Source organism: Dromaius novaehollandiae, chromosome 9, assembly GCF_036370855.1.
Source record: "Dromaius novaehollandiae isolate bDroNov1 chromosome 9, bDroNov1.hap1, whole genome shotgun sequence".
NCBI lineage: Eukaryota > Metazoa > Chordata > Aves > Casuariiformes > Dromaiidae > Dromaius > Dromaius novaehollandiae.
This window is the reverse complement of record NC_088106.1, coordinates 9,795,946-9,816,076: the sequence shown is the minus strand read 5'-3', so window position 1 is coordinate 9,816,076 and position 20,131 is coordinate 9,795,946. Positions and strand designations below refer to the sequence as shown.

Here is a 20,131-nt window from a genome sequence, read left to right as displayed (position 1 = left end):
AGGGAACAGAAATTCTGTCTAAACCTTTATGAGCATTAAGCACATACTTTTAAGTCCTTCTAAACACACAAGTTACATCCTATGCGTTGTTTACACTATCTGTTTTTCACATTGTCTTCACTGGATACTGGAAGATAAAAAAAATAGGGCAAGAAAGAGAAGGAAAGGGAGATGAGCTCACTCATAACAGAAATATGTTCTGTAGCATTGTTATCACCTCTGGAATCTGTTTTCTGGCTTCACAGCGAAGCTCAGTATCAGTTTGCATAACTGTTGCTTTCAAGTGTTCTTTCAAACCACTTAAGTTTTGTTACTATAACATCTCTAACCCTATGCCCAAGGGTTTGATTTTGCTATACATTCTCCTAGGAAAATCTAGTGCGAATGGCATTCTGTTGAGGTCACAGCTACTTGCAAGTGTTAATCCTTGCCAATACAGAATATGTCCATTCAAACACAGCGTTATACAAGAATACACAGTAATACCAAGTATCTGTTTCTTGCACATGCAAAAGTCATAGTATGATGGGTGATTTAGTAAATGTCTGTGTCCAATATGCTTGTTTTGCATGTCCTCATCCCATGTACAGTGCTCAGTTTCCCATGTTCCTGTATGCCAAGGCTCGTCCTTAGGCTGGATTCAGAACCGAGAAGCTGCCAATCATTCCAGTTGCATGCAGCATCTCTCAGGTACTTCTTGTATAATGTTCCCTCCCTGTTCCCTTTCTCCTCCCTCCGAAAGGAGAAAATATTTTTGGAGGTGTAGTGTTCTGGTCCACACCTGCTTTTGTATCAGTAAATGTCTTCCGAATACGAACCTGAATTTTTCTGTTCTTGGGTAGGGAAAAGAAGAGAAAGCAGATTGTTAGGTCATGTAATGACAAAATAGGGATCAACAGGCTGAACAATATGAAACAAGCGTCAGATATACGAGGATATAGAGTGAGAGGATGGGTAGATCTTGAAAGAACTGGAACAGAAATAAACCAGCAGGATGGACATGAAGGATGATGATGATGAGTTCAGAAACTGGAACCTGGGAAAAAGTAATAGAGAGATTTTGGGAAGAATGTTTTTGATTGAAAATTGCTGAACTGGGAAATGGATGATCTCATGGCGCAAAGGAATGGGAATCACGCTATCATAAATGCCAAACAGAGGTTGCTTTGAAAACTGTGAGCCAGGAGCTTTGAAGAAGCTATTTTAAATGAAGACAACTTACAGTATTTCCCCCCCCCTCCCCCCAAGCATACTTATACCACCCTTTCGGGGGGGGGGGGGGGAACCAACTTAATTTGCTCACAAAACATGTAACAAAATTACTTGATGGCTATGGACATTATATTTTCTATAACTGGACTATCTCAAGAAGATTTCTTTATATTTTCTTGTAACCGCAGGTCTTAACTGCTTTGAATCTTGTTCATTCAATTCACTTCCTAGATGCAGAGCTTAGCTCATACATTTTCACACCTTTTAAACAAAGTGTAGGAACAACACAGCAAATTTATATAGTTCATCCTGTTTTTCACACTGTGGAGGCTTATGACCCAGTTGTGGCTTACACGTGACAAAACATCTCTTTTACATGAGCTCCTGTCTTGCTCTTAAAACAGAGAATCTCTTACATGCTATGTAATGTGACATTTGACTTCCGACAGTAGAGGTGACATTTATTTTCCTAACTGTCTGCAGGAGTTCAACACCTCTTAGGCACCAGGGTAACAATTTAGTGCAATCCGACAGTATTCCTTACAGAGGGTAAATTCTGTCATTATAGTATCCATGAGTAATGCTTCATCACTGGTTGGCTAGTAGGCTCCACCTGGTATGGGCTACAACTATTCACACTACCTCTGCTCACAGCTGGATGACAGCAGAATGTCTCTTCAGTAACACAAACTACCACAAGCACACCACACAAGACCACTTGCAAGCATCTCCCAAGCTTCAAAAGAGTTCACTGTATTAGTCCTTGTTTGCCAGAATTTCCACAGCTTGTGCCTAGAATAGCTGACATTTCATGATGTATGTTTGTGTAACTGCTCTCTGCAGGACATCCAAGCTCCCCTCTGAACAGGAGGCAGTTTTTTCTTGAGGACCAGTTCAAAACTGCGAAAGGAGCTGCTGGAAGAACTTACCATGGTTACAATCCTAGTCACACACACCGTAGTTACAACTCTTTCCAGCTGCAGCAGTAGCTCCCCCAAATGTAAAAAGCAAAACAACTAGCAAAATGAAGCATCCAATGATGATCCCTCACATGATAACGATTTGTTAGCAGTTAAAGTCCAAAGGAGTCCAGCAAGTTCCCTAAAAGACTTAGGCATTTCCACTGCAACTACATGGTCTTATATTTGCCAATGAGTAATTTCCAAAATATGTTTTTTTTTTTAAAGTAGCCTTATAGTTTTTTAAATACAATTTTGGTGATGAAAGGACGAAGGATATTTTTCAAGAACGAAACAGATTTTAAAGTCTCTCCACTGAATCATTCAGCTGAAACTCTTCAAAAATATCTGCCTTATCACAGCTTTTACAGACATCTGAAAAAAGTTGCTTATTTTGAGGATTAGCCTGTACAAGAATGAACGCCACATGCATCTAAGACTTCCCATTTAACTACACCCATAAATAATGCAAATCCTATTTCTAGCTGATTTTTTTCACTTCAATTAACCGATGCACATAATTTCTATCTCCTTTCTTTAACCTTTTGAAAAGCAGAGCTGTAACACTAAATCATACCTCTGAGATTGAAGACTCCTTAAATTCTCACTTCAGAATTCACAAGTGTACCAACCATATTATTTTAATTTACTTGTCAGTATATACATTAACACTCAAAAGTGTGATAAAAACAAACAAAAGTAGTTCTTTAATAAACAGCATGTGATACAGACTGCAAAGTTAAATAAAAAGCAGACTTTTTACAGTTTGATGAACATGAACTACAAAAAGTGTCATAGGATATAGGCCAAACTTTTCTTGTTATTTGAATAGCATAGCTGAAGGGAAAGAAGATACACAGTTTATTTCTTTTTTTTTTTTCTTTTTTTAAAGGATACTGCAAGACTATACTCAATACGACAACACATGCATCTTGCTGTATCTTAAATACTTTTTTGGCCCATTATTACTAAAAATGTCTTGCTTTCTAACTATTATACCACAGGAACTTTATCATAGAGTGACACAAACTAAACATGGCAACATTTCCCCCCCTCTAGTTAGTGGTTATCTCAAGGTAATTGTCTCATTTTTAAAAAGATGTTTCAGGTACTTGTGGGCATTTACTCCCTTCTTGATGCAGACACATAACTACCACTAGCTTCAACAAAGTAACATAGAGGCATCAAGAGAAGGTAGCCTCCTGGGCTCTATTTATCCAAAATGCCAAGTGCATCCTGGGCTGCATTAGGAAGAGCGTCAACCAACAGGTCAAGGGAGGTGATCCTTCCCCTCTCCTCAGCACTAGTGAGACCCATCTGGAGTGACAGGTCCAGTTCTGGGCTTCCCAGTACAAGAGAGACATGGACATACTGGAGCAAGTCCAGTGAAGGGCCACAAAGATGATTAAGGAACTGAAGCATCTGACACATGAGGAGAGGCTGAGAAAGCCATGACTGTTCAGCTGGGAGAAGAGAAGGCTCAGAGGGAATTTATCATTGTGTATGAACACCTGATGGTGGGGAGCAAAGACAACAGAACAAGACTCTTCTCAGTGGTGCCCAGTGGAAGGACAAGAGGAAATGAAATAGAGGAAATTCTATTCAAATATTAAGAAAAAAAATTTTTTTTAATGTGTGGTCAAACATTGGAACAGGCTGCCCAGAGCAGTTGTGAACTCTCCTTTCCAGAGATAAGTCAAAACTTGACTAGACTTGGCCCTAAGAAACCTGCTGTAGTTGATGCTGCTTTGAGCAGGGAGGTTGGACCAGCTGATCTCCAGAGGTGCTTTCCAACCTCAATGATTCTGAGATTGTGTGAAAATTCTTGCAATTGTGGTGCCAGTTGCAATGACAGAAATATGTTCAAAACTTCAAGCATGAGAATCTGGGAAAATGGACTGCAGCCCTACATTATTTTTAGAATCCTTCTGTCTACCATTATCATATGCTGAATTTCTTAGAATGCAAGTGGATTTTGATAGTGTATATTGAATACTCACATTTAAAACTTGCAGGAGTGGGAGGGGGAAAGGGAAAAGGATGATACACCTAAAAGATGAATTATACATTTATCTTCACAACAAAACATGACAGATTTGGACCACAGTGGCTGTAAGGCAAGAGAACTCATCTATTCCTCCCTTCTTCTCCCCTCCACAAATGAAACAGTAAGACAACTTTCTACAATCTGGGACAGCTGATAATTCAGGAAATACAACACTATTAGTAAAGAAATTAAATATACTTAAAACCAAAAAAGCAAAGCAGAATGAGATTACAGCTATGAACATCCATGTTTTGGCCCTCATGGATTAACTGAACAATAGCAGATGTAAGATTCTTAGGAAATACAGCTTCTGCTCCACTGTAGGCTCTCTAACTTGAGCAATAGAATTAGGTCAGGCTTAACCATAGTTAATTCAAATACTGGAACAGGTTCCTAACTAAATTTATACAGTTACACTGAACAAAACAGTTCCTAAACCAGCTTATACCTACTGGGGAATCAGCACCAGAATTTCAGAGGGAGTGAAGATAGAATGGTGTATTTTTGGCCTTCTTTATGCTGAATGAATATTGCATCACATACAGATGTGGCAATAAGGACACTTAAACTTAAGACACGTTTATACAAACCAACAACAAAGCTAACTTCAAGGTACAGGCAGAGCATTGCTTCCGTTAATCTTCTCTGACAAGTATTTTATGTTGTTTTTATCCTACAGGCATGTCCCTTTGGGGGTGGGGCGAGGGAAGAAATAGGGACAGAGGGATCCAATTCTGGATTTGAGTTAGGAGTGCTAATACAGGAAGACCTCACGTTTTTAAAAGTGTGTCCCATAAAGCTCAGAAGTCAAAAAAGAATACTGTACTGCAAATACTGTATTAAGAACTACTACTCTTCCTGAGTGGGGGTTTCACAAGTCTTTATACTATGAAAGAGTTTAAGAGGACAGAGCTTTCTTTAATCTAGCAAGCAAGAGAAGTCCTGAAAGTCTTAAAAACAAAAGTAACTATAGACAAGATCACAGCAATCCTGAATTAGAAAGCGGAAAAGGCCAGTTAATAAAGATTTCAAAATAAATTGTCAAGTGTTTAATGGGGCAGCTAGTAAACATTCATCTTCTCAAGAGAACAGCTTTTATACTGAATCATATGAATAAACAATCAGGGACTTTTAATACAGATGTAGTCTAATTCTGATTTCCTATGCTATTGTAAATTCAGAGTAATTCTAATGAAGTCAGTGTTATATCAGCATAAGCAAAATCAGAATTTCTGAGCAGCTGTAGATTTGGTTATTGTACACTGGCCAAATAAACCTTTTATATCCAGGTTCCAGTTGACTTCTTCAATTAACATAGATGTAAAAAAATCCAGATGATCAACTGCAGGTGTAGTGAGCTACACAACATTTTGGACAGACAGAGCCTTAGCTAAACTGAGACAAGTTTCACCATGAAAAAAAGATACAAATTCATTATTTGTACGAAAGGTGTATTGCAAAATTAAATTGGGATTCAACAATCTGCAACACAATTTCCATAGCTATATAATATTTTAAAAAAAGAAAAACAAAAGTGTGGTGGTTCTTCCATTCAAGTAAAACTAAAACAAAAGAAAGAAACATGGAAGTTAAGGAAAAAAAAATCTTAGAAGCAGCAAATTACAATTTCCTCTGTAGTAACACACCATTTTCATTAAATTGAAGTATTGTGAGGATGTCAAAGACATCAACAAAATAATAATTTCAAGTGGCTTTTCTGATTTTTGTTTTTTGAATGGGTCCAGCCCAGGTCTGCAACCTGTACAGACATGCAGAACAGGAGGAGTTCACAATTATTCAGCATAAACACTGGAACATGCTAGTTATAAAATGACAAAGCAAAGAAAATACCTTCAAATTGTTAACAAACATGGGCTACTAACCACTATAGGGCTTTTAACATTTTACATAAAAAGGAAAGTTAAAAAAAAAACCCAACAACTCCAAAACACCAACAGCAGGGTCATCACACACAAAGTTTTCTACATGCTTGGTAATTTCTATATTGCCCTTAATATGCAGGCTTATATCTCTTCCACAAGATGCCAAACTACTAACAATTTTGGTTTTATTTAGATGCTTTTTTTTTTTTAAATTATATTGAAAGTGTGTTTAGCCTATGAAGAAACTACTAATGCACTCCTTCAGAACAGAAAAGCGTGCATATGTAAGTCAATACAGGCGCCTTTTCTGCCACCTTTAGGAAAGCTAAGAATATATTTTCCTGAAAAACTAATCAGCAGCAGCCTGTTTCGTCATTAAATCAAACATAGCTTCACAGTTGAAAAAGTTACTGTTTTAAAAGTTGTATTTCACTAAATCACCATTACCTAATGGCTTTGTAATAAAATGTATGGCCCAGTCCTGGGCTCCTTGTTCCTTCTGGCCTCCTGTCAAGTTCTGCAGGAGGAAGGTATTCAGCTTCAATTCAAACTCAAAATAAACTTAGCGTTTTGTGCAGCTGATTCTCAGAATAAAGGGAGTATCTTCAAATCTCCTTTAAGTGTCAATAGTTTAAAAAAATTATTAAAAATTTAAATTTCAAGCAATCTCTATAAAACTCTAGAGCTCAGTTACAGGTGCTTTCACAGTCTGCAAGCAGATCTTACTTCTGAAACCAAGAGATGACATCCTCTCATTTACACCAATCTAAGTAACTCCACTGTCTTCAGGGAAGTTACATCAGCACAGAACTGGTGTAACAGAAGAATGTACTTAGGGTTAAATGCATTGGCTTTCCTTTCCTGAAAAAAAGGATTTTTTTCTGCTGAAACATTGTTTTTTTCAAATGCCCATCTTGGTTATGGTGAGAACAGTTGCTTAAAGCCCATGATATTCTCATACTGCTTTTTTTTCAACACTATAATTACCCCAAATCATGTAGCATCTACATCATTAAGAAGTTTCCTTTCTTCTACAGCTTGTGCACAGCACTTAGTTGCAGTAACTTTTAGAAACAGAGCCTGATTCCTCATACCTTTCAGTTTGTGCAAAAAGGGTGCAAAACACTATATGCTTGAACTGAAAGACACTTATACCCCCACTTACAGAATAAATGGCTAGGAAAGGGCTCAGTACAAAAAAAGTTGGGCTCATAAGATCCAGTAAATTTGAGTGGATCCTTCTGTCCAGATTGAAAAAGGCTGACTGTCTCTTACATAAAGTAAAACATTGTTTCAATACCAGGTAAATAAGGATAATATAGTACTTAATGTGGCATTTGTGTAACAATTTACTGTTAAAGAATTACAGCCAACAGGGTTTCAGATTTTGAACGAAACAGAATTTAAACTAACTGAAACTAAGCCATGTTTTAAGAGAGCTAAAACATTGGTGTGTGTTGACTGCAAAGTAGTACATACAAGGGTAACTGTGTTCTAGGAACTATGACCAAGGTTAACAGGAATGAAAAAAATTCATATGAGCAAAAAGGCATATGTAACAGTCAACAAAGAGTAACGGGAAGTCTGTTGGACTACTCCAAAACATTTAGTAGAACTAAGGAAATAAAACTTCACATTCCCCGTACTATTCTTGGAACTTTTGTAATTGTCACAAAAGCAGGTTTCCCCCCCCCCCAACACTGTCAAGTATCTGTGTGTACAGTAATTAACTGCAGGATCTTGACTATGAAAGTGTCTTGAAAGACCAAAGTCTTGGCTTTACAATCCCCTAAGTCTTTCATAATGTAATTGATTGCACATTTTTTTAATATATTACATTTTGCTAAATGAAGGCAACCAGTCATTACCTCATCAGTACAGCCTGCACAATGTACAGTTTATTTATATACTTATATGCTAATCTAACACCAGCTGTCAGCATATTTTATATTACATGTGGTATTGCACTTACTAAGTGGCACCTGTGTGTGTTCGCAAGTGAACGAGCTGAGCCCCCAAAAGCTCTGGACCTTTGGAATTCACTCCAAGTGCTGCAGATCTAGCAAGTTTAAAATGTTGGGGTAAATATCACCCTCAGAATCATGGGTTTCACTAATTAAAAAAACCTGTTTAATAATTAGGAAAACAGTCCTACCTGAAGTTGTGCATAAGGGCAATCTGAAATCCTCAGTACTCTGGATAGTTTCAAAAAGTGGTGCCAATTTAATTGATTGCACTCATCATATTGTGTTAGAGGACAACAACTAGATTTACAAGTATATATTATACACACACGCACACACACACACAAACACACAAAAAACAGACAAAGCTATAAAACGTTAGGTAACTCCACATGCTGTGAGCTAGCCAACGTATTTGCCCTATGTTGAACTGCTTATTTATCATATTGAAAATCTAAACAACTATTTCCGATGTATTAGTTACTGGATTAAACAACCACTTCCAAAGGAGGAAGAAAGAGGAGAAATGGTGGACCCAAAGATTGAGGGTTTAAACATATGTTCCTCGAATAGCCAGCATATAACTTCAGTAATGTGAAGAGTATTGCCCAAAATTTTTTGAAGAGGCTTAGGCCAATGCCACCTCCGGCATCAATGGGTATGTCTCCCACTACTTCAGTGGTACTTGTGTCCTCTTTCACTAGGGTTGAATTTGGTCCTAGGAGTATATCTGGTCACCTTCAGTGACATTAATGGAAACGGGAGTCTTGGACAGATAGAACTGGGCTGCAAAATTAAGAGAGTGAATATGGGACAAATAATGTAAATAAAGAATATATATTAATAATAGTTCCTATTATATAAATAGCCTTTATAAAAAAATAATCTTTCAATAATTTTAATAACTCACCTTTCTTTAGGCTCTGGAAAACATGTATGAAAAAAATCTATTCAGTTCAAGTTAGATTAAAGCAAACCTAAGATGAACACTACAACTCTTTGTTGCACTAAACCCAATTCTGACCGTTCAGTTTCCAGGTTAGTCAGTTTTTTGGGATGATGGGGACGAGAGTTTCTTTGTGAAGGTATGAATTGCACCCCTAGAAATACTGAGCAGAAGAAACACCATATTGAATGGGCCTATTTCCTACTGCTTTCAGAAACTGTGCAGATGACAGACCCAGAAATCAAAGGGTCATCTAAACCCCATATATGTTAACGCCTCCAAGCACATTTAAAAGGCACTGTCCCCTCATTATTATTTTTAGATCTTTGAGCTTAAAACTCCTTCCCTTTAAACTATGCTGCATCTAAAAAAAAAAAAAAATATTCACTGTCACTTGAGTTCTCTTTCCACTCTTCTCAATCCAGCATAGACTTTACCTGTTGTACCAGATCTAAGGTAATATATGATGGACTCTTTTTCATGCTAGCACTATTTTCTTTTTCCTTCTAATTTATCCTAGCAAATGAAAAAAGGAAACATTCTTCCAAGTTTACCTTTTTGGGCTTAAGGCATAATATGAAGTCACACATCATACTAAAGCTTAATTTTGAAGTGTACAATTTTAGTGCTATCTGAAACCCTGTTTTACATTATTTTTCGACAATTGTCTGAACAGTTCAACTCTTTTCTTGCTGTCAATTCTAATGTCATTCGTGGTTTGTGCAATTCCTATGCAACCAGTCTTTGCTGCTAACAGGTTTTAACAGTGCAGTACCCCCAAAGTGGGCTATCAGTTCTTGTCTTCTTTGCTTTCATTTCAGTTCAAGGCATGTTGCTTTATTGTGTGGAAGATCCAGTCCATTTTTGTTGTCCAGCCACCATGGTGAGCATCATTCATTTGCTTCATGAAGTACTCAAGAGCTTCCTGCTCAGTTTTGTCCAATGCAAGAGTCTTTCGAATGTAAGCAATATCATCAAAAGACTGCAGTTCTGGCATTCCGGAGCCAAGCATCATGGAGAACAGATTTATGAAGAGATTGGCGTGTTGCCGAATTGCTAGATAAGCCTTATAACACATCTCCTGAAACCTATAATAGAAAGAAGAATTGACTCAGTTTATTGTCCTATTAGATGTGTATTTCTTTCACCCTCCAAAAAAAATTGTAAGGCAACCAGACCCAGAAAGTTAGACATTTTTACTCTAACAGAAATACCACAACATTGCTGGAAAAAGATATTCTCATCTTCCAACTTAGTCTATCTTAATTTCTGTAAGATTTAGTAGTGTTAGACTAACACAGAATATACAGTCAAATTGAAGACAGGCTTTCTATCCTAAATACTCATTTGCAGTTCATGCAAGTATTCAACAAGCACATTCATGGGAGTTCATTTTAGTTACTGTTACTGACATTTTGAGGACATTCAGATTTCAAAGAAAGTTTCCTGACATACTGCTGCAAGCACAGCGCTTTCCTAGTAACCATCAGTGACAGACACACTGAGACACACTTCCTCCTCTCCTGGCTCTGTGTTACCAGCTCTCCCCATGGTCTGTAGTTTTACAGGTAGCATACCAATAGTAACTGTTGCTCCTTAGTACGTGCTGAAGACAGGGCATAGCACAATACTGGGTGAGAATGCAAGTTTATGCTGAAATCACTAACTCAAGTCAGTTTAAGGCAAAAATGCAAACAAAGCTTTGTTGCAGCATTCAAACAGACAACATAATTAAGATATTTTAAAAACTGTCTTTTTTTCCATATGACATAATGAATTTAAGATTAAAATTGGAATGTCTCAAAGTCGATCTCTGGAAAGACAGGTAATAGGAAAGACTAAAGCAATGGAAAATATTTTCAGTTCTCCTTTCTTAGCACATTCTGCAGAATGTCACAAATGAGACAGGCCAGTTGGCGAGCTGACATCACAGGGGCCACAGGAGAGAGAAGCATTGTCAAGTGACCAACAAGGGTCCCTGGCATGCAGGGGTGACGTTGGTGAGCACGCCTGACACTTAAAAATTCTCAGTTTGTGTAGTTACACTATCCAAAGGGGATTTTGTTTTAAGCATTAATACAAAAGAGTTCAGCCTTTTTAAAATATATCTTTATTCACATGTGTGCCAACCGTGCAAAGCTGAAGTGAGATAGGTCTTATGAAACGGAGGCTGTGTAAGTGCTATGACATTATATAAAGATCACCTGCTGATTTACAAGTGAACGGCTAATCTTCAACTAAAGAATTACAACATAACCATTACAACCCAATTCAAATAATACTTTTCAGTTAAGGGGTCTAATTATTAAATGTCACCGTTAAAGGTCATTTGAGGTACAAAATACTCTGAAAGTTAGATGCTTAATAAAAAAAGGCTCACCTTTCGAACTCCCTTGTTTTGGTACATTCTTGGGCTCCTTTACTAATCACTATTAAAAAGTCTTGTGTTAAGACAAATGGCACACGTTCTCTTTTATAACCAAATTTTTTCTTCTTGTGGTCGAGGAAGTGCCCAAAATCAATGTGAAACAGCTTGGAAAGACAGAAAGGTGTATTAAAATTAATAATTCCTTGTTTAAATATCACAGTAAAATTTGCTCATTTAGTTTTAATTTGGATGGATCTTTTAAACAAACTCCTATCAAAGTGAGAGATGACATTAGCCTATGCTCTTGCAAAAAAGTATCTTACTTGTCCATCATCTTTCACCATGATGTTACTATTGTGGCGATCACCAATGCCCAGTATAAAGGTAGCAACACAGTAGCCGGCACAAGAACGTGTAAACAAGTCAATAGCTGCATCATACCTATTGAAAACAAACAAAGGAGATATTTTCCTACAGATATTCTAATACTACCGAAGTGCAGAAAGAACATCTTTTTAGAGAGGGACCAGCTTCGACTATCTTCACTCAATGAAGTAAAGAGTTTGAGCTGTATCACTGAACCACACAAAGTAAGGAAGAAATTCAGCATACTGTAAAAACAGAAGTATTTACAGTTAGATCACAGAACAGCCAACTAGCCATTAAAGAAACTGTCCTTCTTTTGAAGACAGGCAGGAGTTTTCATTTTGATGAGCTACTGCTAAAATACAGACTTCAGCTGTATCGTAATAATTCCTCTACCTCCAACTACAGCTTTACTAAGAAGTCACACAACAAACTCAAACTCATTAAAAGAGCTACAAGCAGGAGTACTAGACCAAGACAGCAGGTAAAAATACAGACGGACATAATTTCCCACTTGAACTTCAGTTCTCTTGAAGCTTCCATCAAAAAGAGTAAATGAATAGGAAAACAAACAACAGAAAATCTCACATTTCTCCTTTGTTCTTGTCCTTGAGCCACTGATGTAATGTATGGCTGTTGAACTGCAATGCGCCCTTTAAGCCTCCTTTACACTGAATCTGCATGATCGTATGAGAGCTCCTCACTACCTCGATAAGTCCCACGCAGTCACCAATAGACAAACAACCATAAGGCAACATCCTGAAAGAGAACGTTAATTTTTATAGGGCAGGTTTTAAGACAGCCAGCATGTTAATAGCACAGAACCCAACTAGCAGGCATGTTTAATAATCCTTATCTGATAAGTGCCATCCATTACTGATTTTAGGATATGAAAATCTGTTTTAATGTTTTATAGGTGTATTATCATTGGTCTTGTGGAAAAGAAGTTTCCTTTGTAGGCTGAAAGTGTCATTCCTACAGAGGAAAGCATCTCTCTAGGTATGCTGAAATATCCAAGTTGTGATACTAAGAAAAATAGAACAGAAAAAACTATTGAGGTTTTGTATTAGACCTAAGAATCTATGGAACACCAGCACAGTGTGTACACTGGTGTAACTTTGGTGTCCACTTTGGTGTAACAACAGTTAATCTTCCAGTGCTAAAAGTACATATATCTATTTACTATTACATTTTGGGATAAAGGTCTGATTTGGAGGTCAAAGAAAAATAGTGAGGCCAGTCTGTGTTCTTAAGGATGTAGCATCAACTTTGGACTCCTAGCAAAAAAGACTTTCTGCACCCTAACAAGGGCCCACTGAGACAGTTTAGTGGCCTTAGCAAAGAGAGTTTGCTAGTGGGAAGAGGCACAACTTCTAGATCTTTATTTTCTTTTTTCCACTGTTAATCTGTAGGTTGCTCAAGGTTCAGATGCTCCCAGCTGCCTCATCTGCATGCTCATTTCAGCTTAGCAGAGGGACAGCTGGGAGATGGTACTTCTTTTTTTGTTTTGTTTTAAATCAGTCTGTCACTTGCACCATACCCATTCAGCTTCTCTTCTGAATATCCATGTTGCCTCTTTAAAAACAATGGTGGCCAGAGGTAAGAGAGGATGTAATTTTGCAGATCTGAACAGCTGGCTGTTCTTCCAGACAGAAGGGTGCTGTGCACCGTGACTCTGCAAACCACGTTCTTGGACAAAGCCAGAATTCTGTCACCCATCACAATATTAGAGACAAAGCAATCACTCACAAGCAAAAGAGATGATGCAGACCAATGGGGCCTTTGGTCTAGATGATGAGGGGATGAGCACTGTTGTTGGGTGCATTGTGGAACATACTTGGTTCCACAGTGCAGAGGCAGCTTTGTTACACCTCCTTCTCCTCCAAAAAAAATGACCGTACAGCAAACACATTTGGAAGCATTACCTAGCCAGCCTCAGTTTTCCAAAAGTGGACTAGTTTATACTGAATGGTATTCTGCAGCAGCTATGTCCACAGACTATTTTGAAGTGGAGGAACTTCATGCCTATCAGACTGGATAGTACCTACTTTGCTTACCAAAATGAAGATCCCAACTACAAAGAGGGCATTCTTCTACAAACCTGAAGCTCTCACCAGTCCTAAAACTTTAACTGAGGGCACAGGCTTTGCAGCTAGTTTACAAGAAGGAGGTAGTAAAAGAACTAAAGTACAACGGGTGAAGCTTGCTTAGGTTTACAGGGTTTATTAGAGACAAAAGGGCATGAAAGATCTGTATGTTTAAGACAGGCCACAGGACAAGAGGGAGCAGAATTATGCCAGTCATTGCTCGACAGCAGGGTTGTGAGTGTGGCGAGTTGTCCAAAGCAAATCCTAGAGATATGGTCAGCAGCCGATAGAGTGGCTACTAAATGTTAGCTCTTGTAGCCATCCCTGGTATACAGATCCCCCACATTAAGTGACCTGAACGATCCTAAAGTGTTTTTCAAATAGGACCTTTACTTCACAGAAACCAGGAGTTTTGCTATCTGAAGGTTTTAAAAATTGCTTTAACATGTACAAACATACCTATTTGTTTCATTATATTTATTATCCTTGAGAGTACAAAAGTAATCTCTAGTAACAAAACAACGCAAAAAACATTAAGAAAAGCATTACTTTAGAATGCTTACCGAAGATCAAGACCCTGATTTTGCCAGATGTTTTCCATAATTCTAATGATCTGAAGTGTCAGCATGTCCTGACGCAAGTCTGGAATAGTCAAATACATAGAGATTGCAAGTTTCATAATGTCAGAACAATAGCACTTTGTAACATCTATTTTATTTCCTCCCCACAAAGTATTTCTAAAGAAAGCAAGGCTTGCCTAATTTAGTGTAGGTTTTGTTCTCTCAAACAATAAGAAAGAAAAGTAGATTTAAATAGCTGAGAATGAATATAAATTTGTAGTAGTGATTTCAAAGTTGTTTAAAAATATATGAGAATAGAATTGCCATGTCAACCATCTATATTATACCACTCCAGTATCTTGAAGACATTTTCATATATGAAAACAAAGTATTAAATAACATGTCCCAACTCCATAAACTGATCTTATAGAAAAAAATCAGGCAGGTGAAAATTCACATACTTTTCATATGAAAAATAGCACATCGAAAACAGATTTTAAGAAGTTTAAAAAAAACAACAAAACCCACAAAAAGCATCTTGGGACATACACAATTTCTACATGCCTTTGAGATAAGTATTTATTTGTTCATGCTTAATTTCTCTGGAAAATTAAAAAAAAAATCATCTGAGCCAAGTGATTTTAATTTCTTCAATAAATGTATTTCATATGCTTAGAAAAAATACTAGAGAGTAAGCTAGGAAAATAAGTATTGAAAGAAACATGCAGCATTTGGAATACACTTCTTTTTCCTTACCATCTCCATTTTTAAAGATTATCTCATTGTTCTGAAATAACAATTCAGACATAATATCTGGGTTTTCCCAGTTCAACCATAGGGGCCTTTTTGCAGATGACATTATCCTGCACTCCTCCAGCCTAACAAAAGAGATAAGATTTGTATGAAATAGGCATAATTTCTTTCTCATACATGTTTCTGTAGTATGACTATATTCTCCCTGTTTCCTTCCAACTCTTTGAACTAGTATCAAATTACAGATGCATGAGTAACCCACAATCAACCACTTACCATTTTAAATTCCAGATTGAAAGCAAGTGCAACGCTACTCATCTGCTAAACCCAGTAGAAGACCTGGCTATATCGTAAATTTTCCTTTGGTGCTGTGTGTTCTTTACAAATAGAAAAAGGACTGCAGTTCATGTCACCTTACAGAAAAACAGTATTGCTCTCTAGTCTGTTAAAGCATTACACTGGAACTGCTTCACTCTTTACAAACTAATCTGCTACAATTTAAATAACTGAACAAATTTCAAAAAAAGATGACCGTACCGAAGATTTCCCAGTTGATGAGCAGGATTAAGAGGAGAGATAAAGCCTTGTAAAGCATCCATAAAATCTGGTCGCCTCATTTGTTCAACAAGAAACTTCATCTGCACCTGATAAATAATCACATTCAGGTTTTGAAAACACTGGTTACATGTAAGCGAAGGCAAGTATTAGATTTCAGCTTTGGTTAAAGCATGGTTTTGTGCAGTGCCAACAAAAGCAACTCCACTTAGCCACATATTACTCAAATTGAAACCATTAACTTTAGTTTTATTGCCTTAAGTAGTACACAATGGCAGTGAACACAGAAAATATTACAGCTTCTAAGATATCATACTATCTCTAAGATAACATACTATCTACTGAAGTGAACAGTATTCATACTGTTCTAGTTGACCAAATAAAACAGTTCTGGTAATTCCTACTACTCAAGAGCAACAGTTTTGGTATGTGGACAGCTTATAATACCTTCTGGGTCTCATCTTTTTTTTCCTGCTTGAGAATATCTGTGAGGTTAATCAACTTCTCCATAGCCTCCACCTGCCTGCTCAGATGCTTTAGGTACATTCCACACGCTCGACAATAGGACTCCAGAAGTAAACCAAACCTCTGACTTACAGTTTTATTGTGCATTTCAGACCTACACAGAGAGGAAGAACAGTTACAGCTTAAACACAAGACCACTTAGAGGTGCCAGAATGAAGCTATACCTGTAACCTCTTTCTGAAGGTTGCTTATGGGTCCTTCTCACATAGGTAACTCATGTTGACCTCCTGCAACTCATCTTATTTTAACTGGACTGACCAGGCTTCAGGACCCCTTCCAACTCATTCAGCACAGTTTGCAGGCTTTTTCCTTCTACTGCCCATCCTATTCTTCTCTACTACTTGCCTTTATTCAAAACCTGTGCTTCTCAGAGACTCCAGGTCAAGCTCGAGGTTTCTTGCTGAGAGCAAGGCTCAACTCTCATTTTCTCCTTGTCTCATTTAGCTAATCCCAGTCTGTGGTCCCTTGAGCTTCCTTGTTCTTACCTACTCTCAGTCTTCCTACAGTCCTAAAATTCGTCCCCTCATGCATGTTAATCAGGCAGCTTCTTGTATTACCCTTGACAAGTACCAATAAAAGTAGAAAACTGAAAACACAACAAAGATTCCTTGCTTCCATTTCTGTGCCTGACCACACCTCATCTAAGAGCAGCATTTTTAGATGAGACTAGATACAATCCAATAAGGTGTAGGCTGATTTATACTCAGCCTCATCAACACCAGAAACTATAAAAGGCTAAGTTATACTTGGTAAGGAAGGAACCTTGACATATTATAACTATCAAGCTCTAAGTCTTTAATAAACATGTATGAACTGTAATTTTTCAAACTCTTATCACCTGCGCAAATTGGATGGCTCTCTGTAGGCCTCGGCGGTTTGCAAAGCATTAAGGTGATAGAGCCTTCCATAGAAAAGTCAGAAGAGTTGGGCATTTTTTTAAACATGTATTTTCCAATAGCTTTTTGGCTTAATTTCAGAAATAACTGTTTTGGCAATAATTTTCTAAAAAAGACTGACAGGAGACCTAGCATAAAAAATAAAGTTTAAACAGCAGAAATTTGTCAAAGATATAAATAACTAACAACACAGGAAGCTTCCAGATATCTTAGTTGGACTCCCTGCTTTTAGCATAATCACCATTACAGAAAAATCCAAGATTAATTATCTATTATTTTTTGCAACTGCAAGGGGTGCCTTGTACTACCAAACTATGCATTCAGACTCTTAGAGTTTTTTGTATATTGCTTAAGGGGTAACATTTTCAGAAAAAAGGGATATTTAATATTTCAAGCTTTTATAGCAATTTATCATTTACAGCCTGTAGGAATCCCACCACCACTTAAAAGACGTTAAACTTACTTTAAATGCCAAAAGAAGAAGTGTCCTATCCTTTGATTGGTCAGTGCCTTCTTGAGTAAAAATCTCACAAGCTGATTATCTAAATACTGTTCATATTTCAGAACCTAGTCAAGGATAAAGAGAAATAATAATAAAAAAAATCAGCCACAGATGTTATTGTTTCTATGAACAATATACAGATTAAGACAACTAAATAAAATACAACTTGTGTTTTAAACAGAATTTCCTAATCCAGAATGACTGACCTTGGTATTTTAATATTTACATGTGTTAGGATTTGAATGATATCTGCTAACAGAGTGCACAGGTTGCCTGTGTTTCAGAAACTTAGCATCTGATGCTTCCTTTACTGATACCAAGTATTTTAGCCTCAACTTGCTCAAAATTTTAAGAAGATACTTCTGCTCATACTTGGCCATACATTAGGACAGCTGGAATAGCTGCTGTTCCAAGTTAGTAGAGCAGTTCTGCATCTCTGCAGAATTTTGGCATTTTTGATATCTACAACAAAAACCACAGCACTGCAAAAATCGAGCTCTGTTTCATTGTTCAGAGCTCCTCCTGCTATATTATCTGTAGTGCAAGTACATTTTGCAGATACTTTTCATGACCTCTTTTTCATTACATCTTGGCTTTTACTTTCTTTTCCAAACCTCTGCTATTATCAGATATATCTAAGACATCAAATTTACTGAAGTATGTTAAGATTACCTGTACTAGCTGGATTAAATATTGTGAAAGTTTGTCATCTGTCAAGTACTTCTCTAGACACCGAACTGCAAAGGCTCGCACCATTGGATCTGGATAATTACAGTCCAAAAGCTCCATTGCTTGCTCTGGCTTGATTGGAGGCCAATCTTTTACCAAACAGTACATCTGTGGACAAGAAGTCCAGGCACACACATATTTACATTGATTAGGAATAAGCTGTAATACAGACCCATTAAAAGGTATCACCAGACACACAAACTGCTTCCGAGTAGAAGCAGCTTACTTGGCAGTCCCCTCTAAAACAACTTGGTATTAGCTGCAAGTTGACTCTGTTATTTTATCCACTATAAAAAGAATAAAAAACAAAACCTTACATTTAATTGTAACTGACTAATCAGCAATACAGTAAGGATTCAAGCAATACCACCAAGAGAAAGATGTGAGACTCAGACTGAGCTTAAGAACAAGAACTACAGATCTTTTCTGGACCAGACACAAAAGATTTCATACAAAAACAGGCTGATCAGCCAGCTACAGTGGCAACTTGAATCATCTAAATTTTCCATTCAACATATTGTACACACATAACTTATCCTCAAGTTCCAAAAGTTTTCTTTAAAAAAATGTATTTTAAAGCTTCTTCAAACTTAACACACAGCACTGAAGAAGTTTTACCTGGGCTACTTCATCTCTAGAATTCCATTTAACAGATAAAAGCAATTTGGGTAGAATTTCCGGGGTATTTACGCAATAGTGTCTGTAAAAGAGAGAGGAAGTTTAGATGTACAAAATGTCATTTTGTTTGATAACTACCTACTACATCCCTTCAGTCTTGCACTTTTTTCTTCCTTTGTCTGTGGAGTCCCATTAAAATCATAAGGTGGTACATGGATACATGCAAGACTATAGCAATGGGGGAAACAAATTACTTCAACAGCTTTGTCTCCATGGGCTTGTGAACTCACTCAAACAATACTGCATGCTTCGAGTGCCTTTTCTAAGGCACTAACCCCAACAATACAGAATAAACAAAAGGGAGCAGAACTCAAGACAAACATGACAAATTTGGGATGAAGTTTGACTGTGACAATAAGGACTTTTTTTTTTTTTTTTTTTTTTAAAAATACCTGTGGCTCCAAAGAAAGTCCTTCTCTTGCTCAGTGATTTCAGACAGAGGATCTCGTGTACATATAGCACGCAGTTGCTCCTTGTCACTTTCTCTTAATTCATTATCTCTAGCTATTCTGTTACTCTGTAGAGAGAAAGAGGCACATTAGCCCCTCCACATTTCATTCTGTTGTCATACAACCTACATGAAGTAATGTATTTTAACAGCACAGCAACATTTATAGCCTATGTCATGCAACATTATCTTGCTATTTCCTCTATAGAAGTGAGGACTTGCAATAATAAAAGAGAAAGATGAAAGACTTTTATAGGGATTTGATTTCTACTACCACTTTTAGTCACTACTGGGACAAGAAGAGATATATTCCAACCAAATCAGCTGCATGGAGAAATAGCAGCAGTTGACATCTAATGAATAACAACACCTAGCACAGCACAAAGTGAAACGGGTCACTTCTGCCTCCATTTTTGAGATTACTGAGATTTGCTGAAAGGGGAGAAAAAGGGTCAGAACCGGTAAAGCAGAGCATGAGGGGGAAAAAACTAGGTGATTTAAAGATAGAAAGCTGCAGGAAAGCTCAATGAAAGAGGAAGACTGGAAAACATTATCCAGAATTAGCTTAAGAGATTCCCCCAGAAGTACAGCCTAGGGAACTGGTACACCCTGCAATTAAATTTATCTTAGATTTCATTTATTAGAACCAGCTT

The 20,131-nt window shown here is 37.3% G+C and overlaps 1 protein-coding gene across 1 annotated transcript in view; it reads right to left on the bottom strand.

Moving 5' to 3' along the window:
• Nucleotides 1–2,850: 2,850 nt before the first annotated feature.
• The window catches only part of PIK3CA (phosphatidylinositol-4,5-bisphosphate 3-kinase catalytic subunit alpha), a 48,031-nt gene continuing 30,750 nt past the window's right edge, over nucleotides 2,851–20,131 (bottom strand). Inside the window, exons 10-21 of the mRNA XM_064516637.1 lie at nucleotides 19,423–19,547; nucleotides 18,971–19,052; nucleotides 18,296–18,460; nucleotides 17,585–17,688; nucleotides 16,148–16,319; nucleotides 15,683–15,789; nucleotides 15,149–15,270; nucleotides 14,396–14,474; nucleotides 12,334–12,504; nucleotides 11,703–11,820; nucleotides 11,392–11,543; nucleotides 2,851–10,099 (exon numbers count right to left, since the gene is read on the bottom strand). Coding sequence (XP_064372707.1) covers nucleotides 9,829–10,099; nucleotides 11,392–11,543; nucleotides 11,703–11,820; nucleotides 12,334–12,504; nucleotides 14,396–14,474; nucleotides 15,149–15,270; nucleotides 15,683–15,789; nucleotides 16,148–16,319; nucleotides 17,585–17,688; nucleotides 18,296–18,460; nucleotides 18,971–19,052; nucleotides 19,423–19,547 — 1,668 coding nt within the window. The 3' untranslated portion in view covers nucleotides 2,851–9,828. The remainder of the gene's footprint in view (nucleotides 10,100–11,391; nucleotides 11,544–11,702; nucleotides 11,821–12,333; nucleotides 12,505–14,395; nucleotides 14,475–15,148; nucleotides 15,271–15,682; nucleotides 15,790–16,147; nucleotides 16,320–17,584; nucleotides 17,689–18,295; nucleotides 18,461–18,970; nucleotides 19,053–19,422; nucleotides 19,548–20,131) is intronic.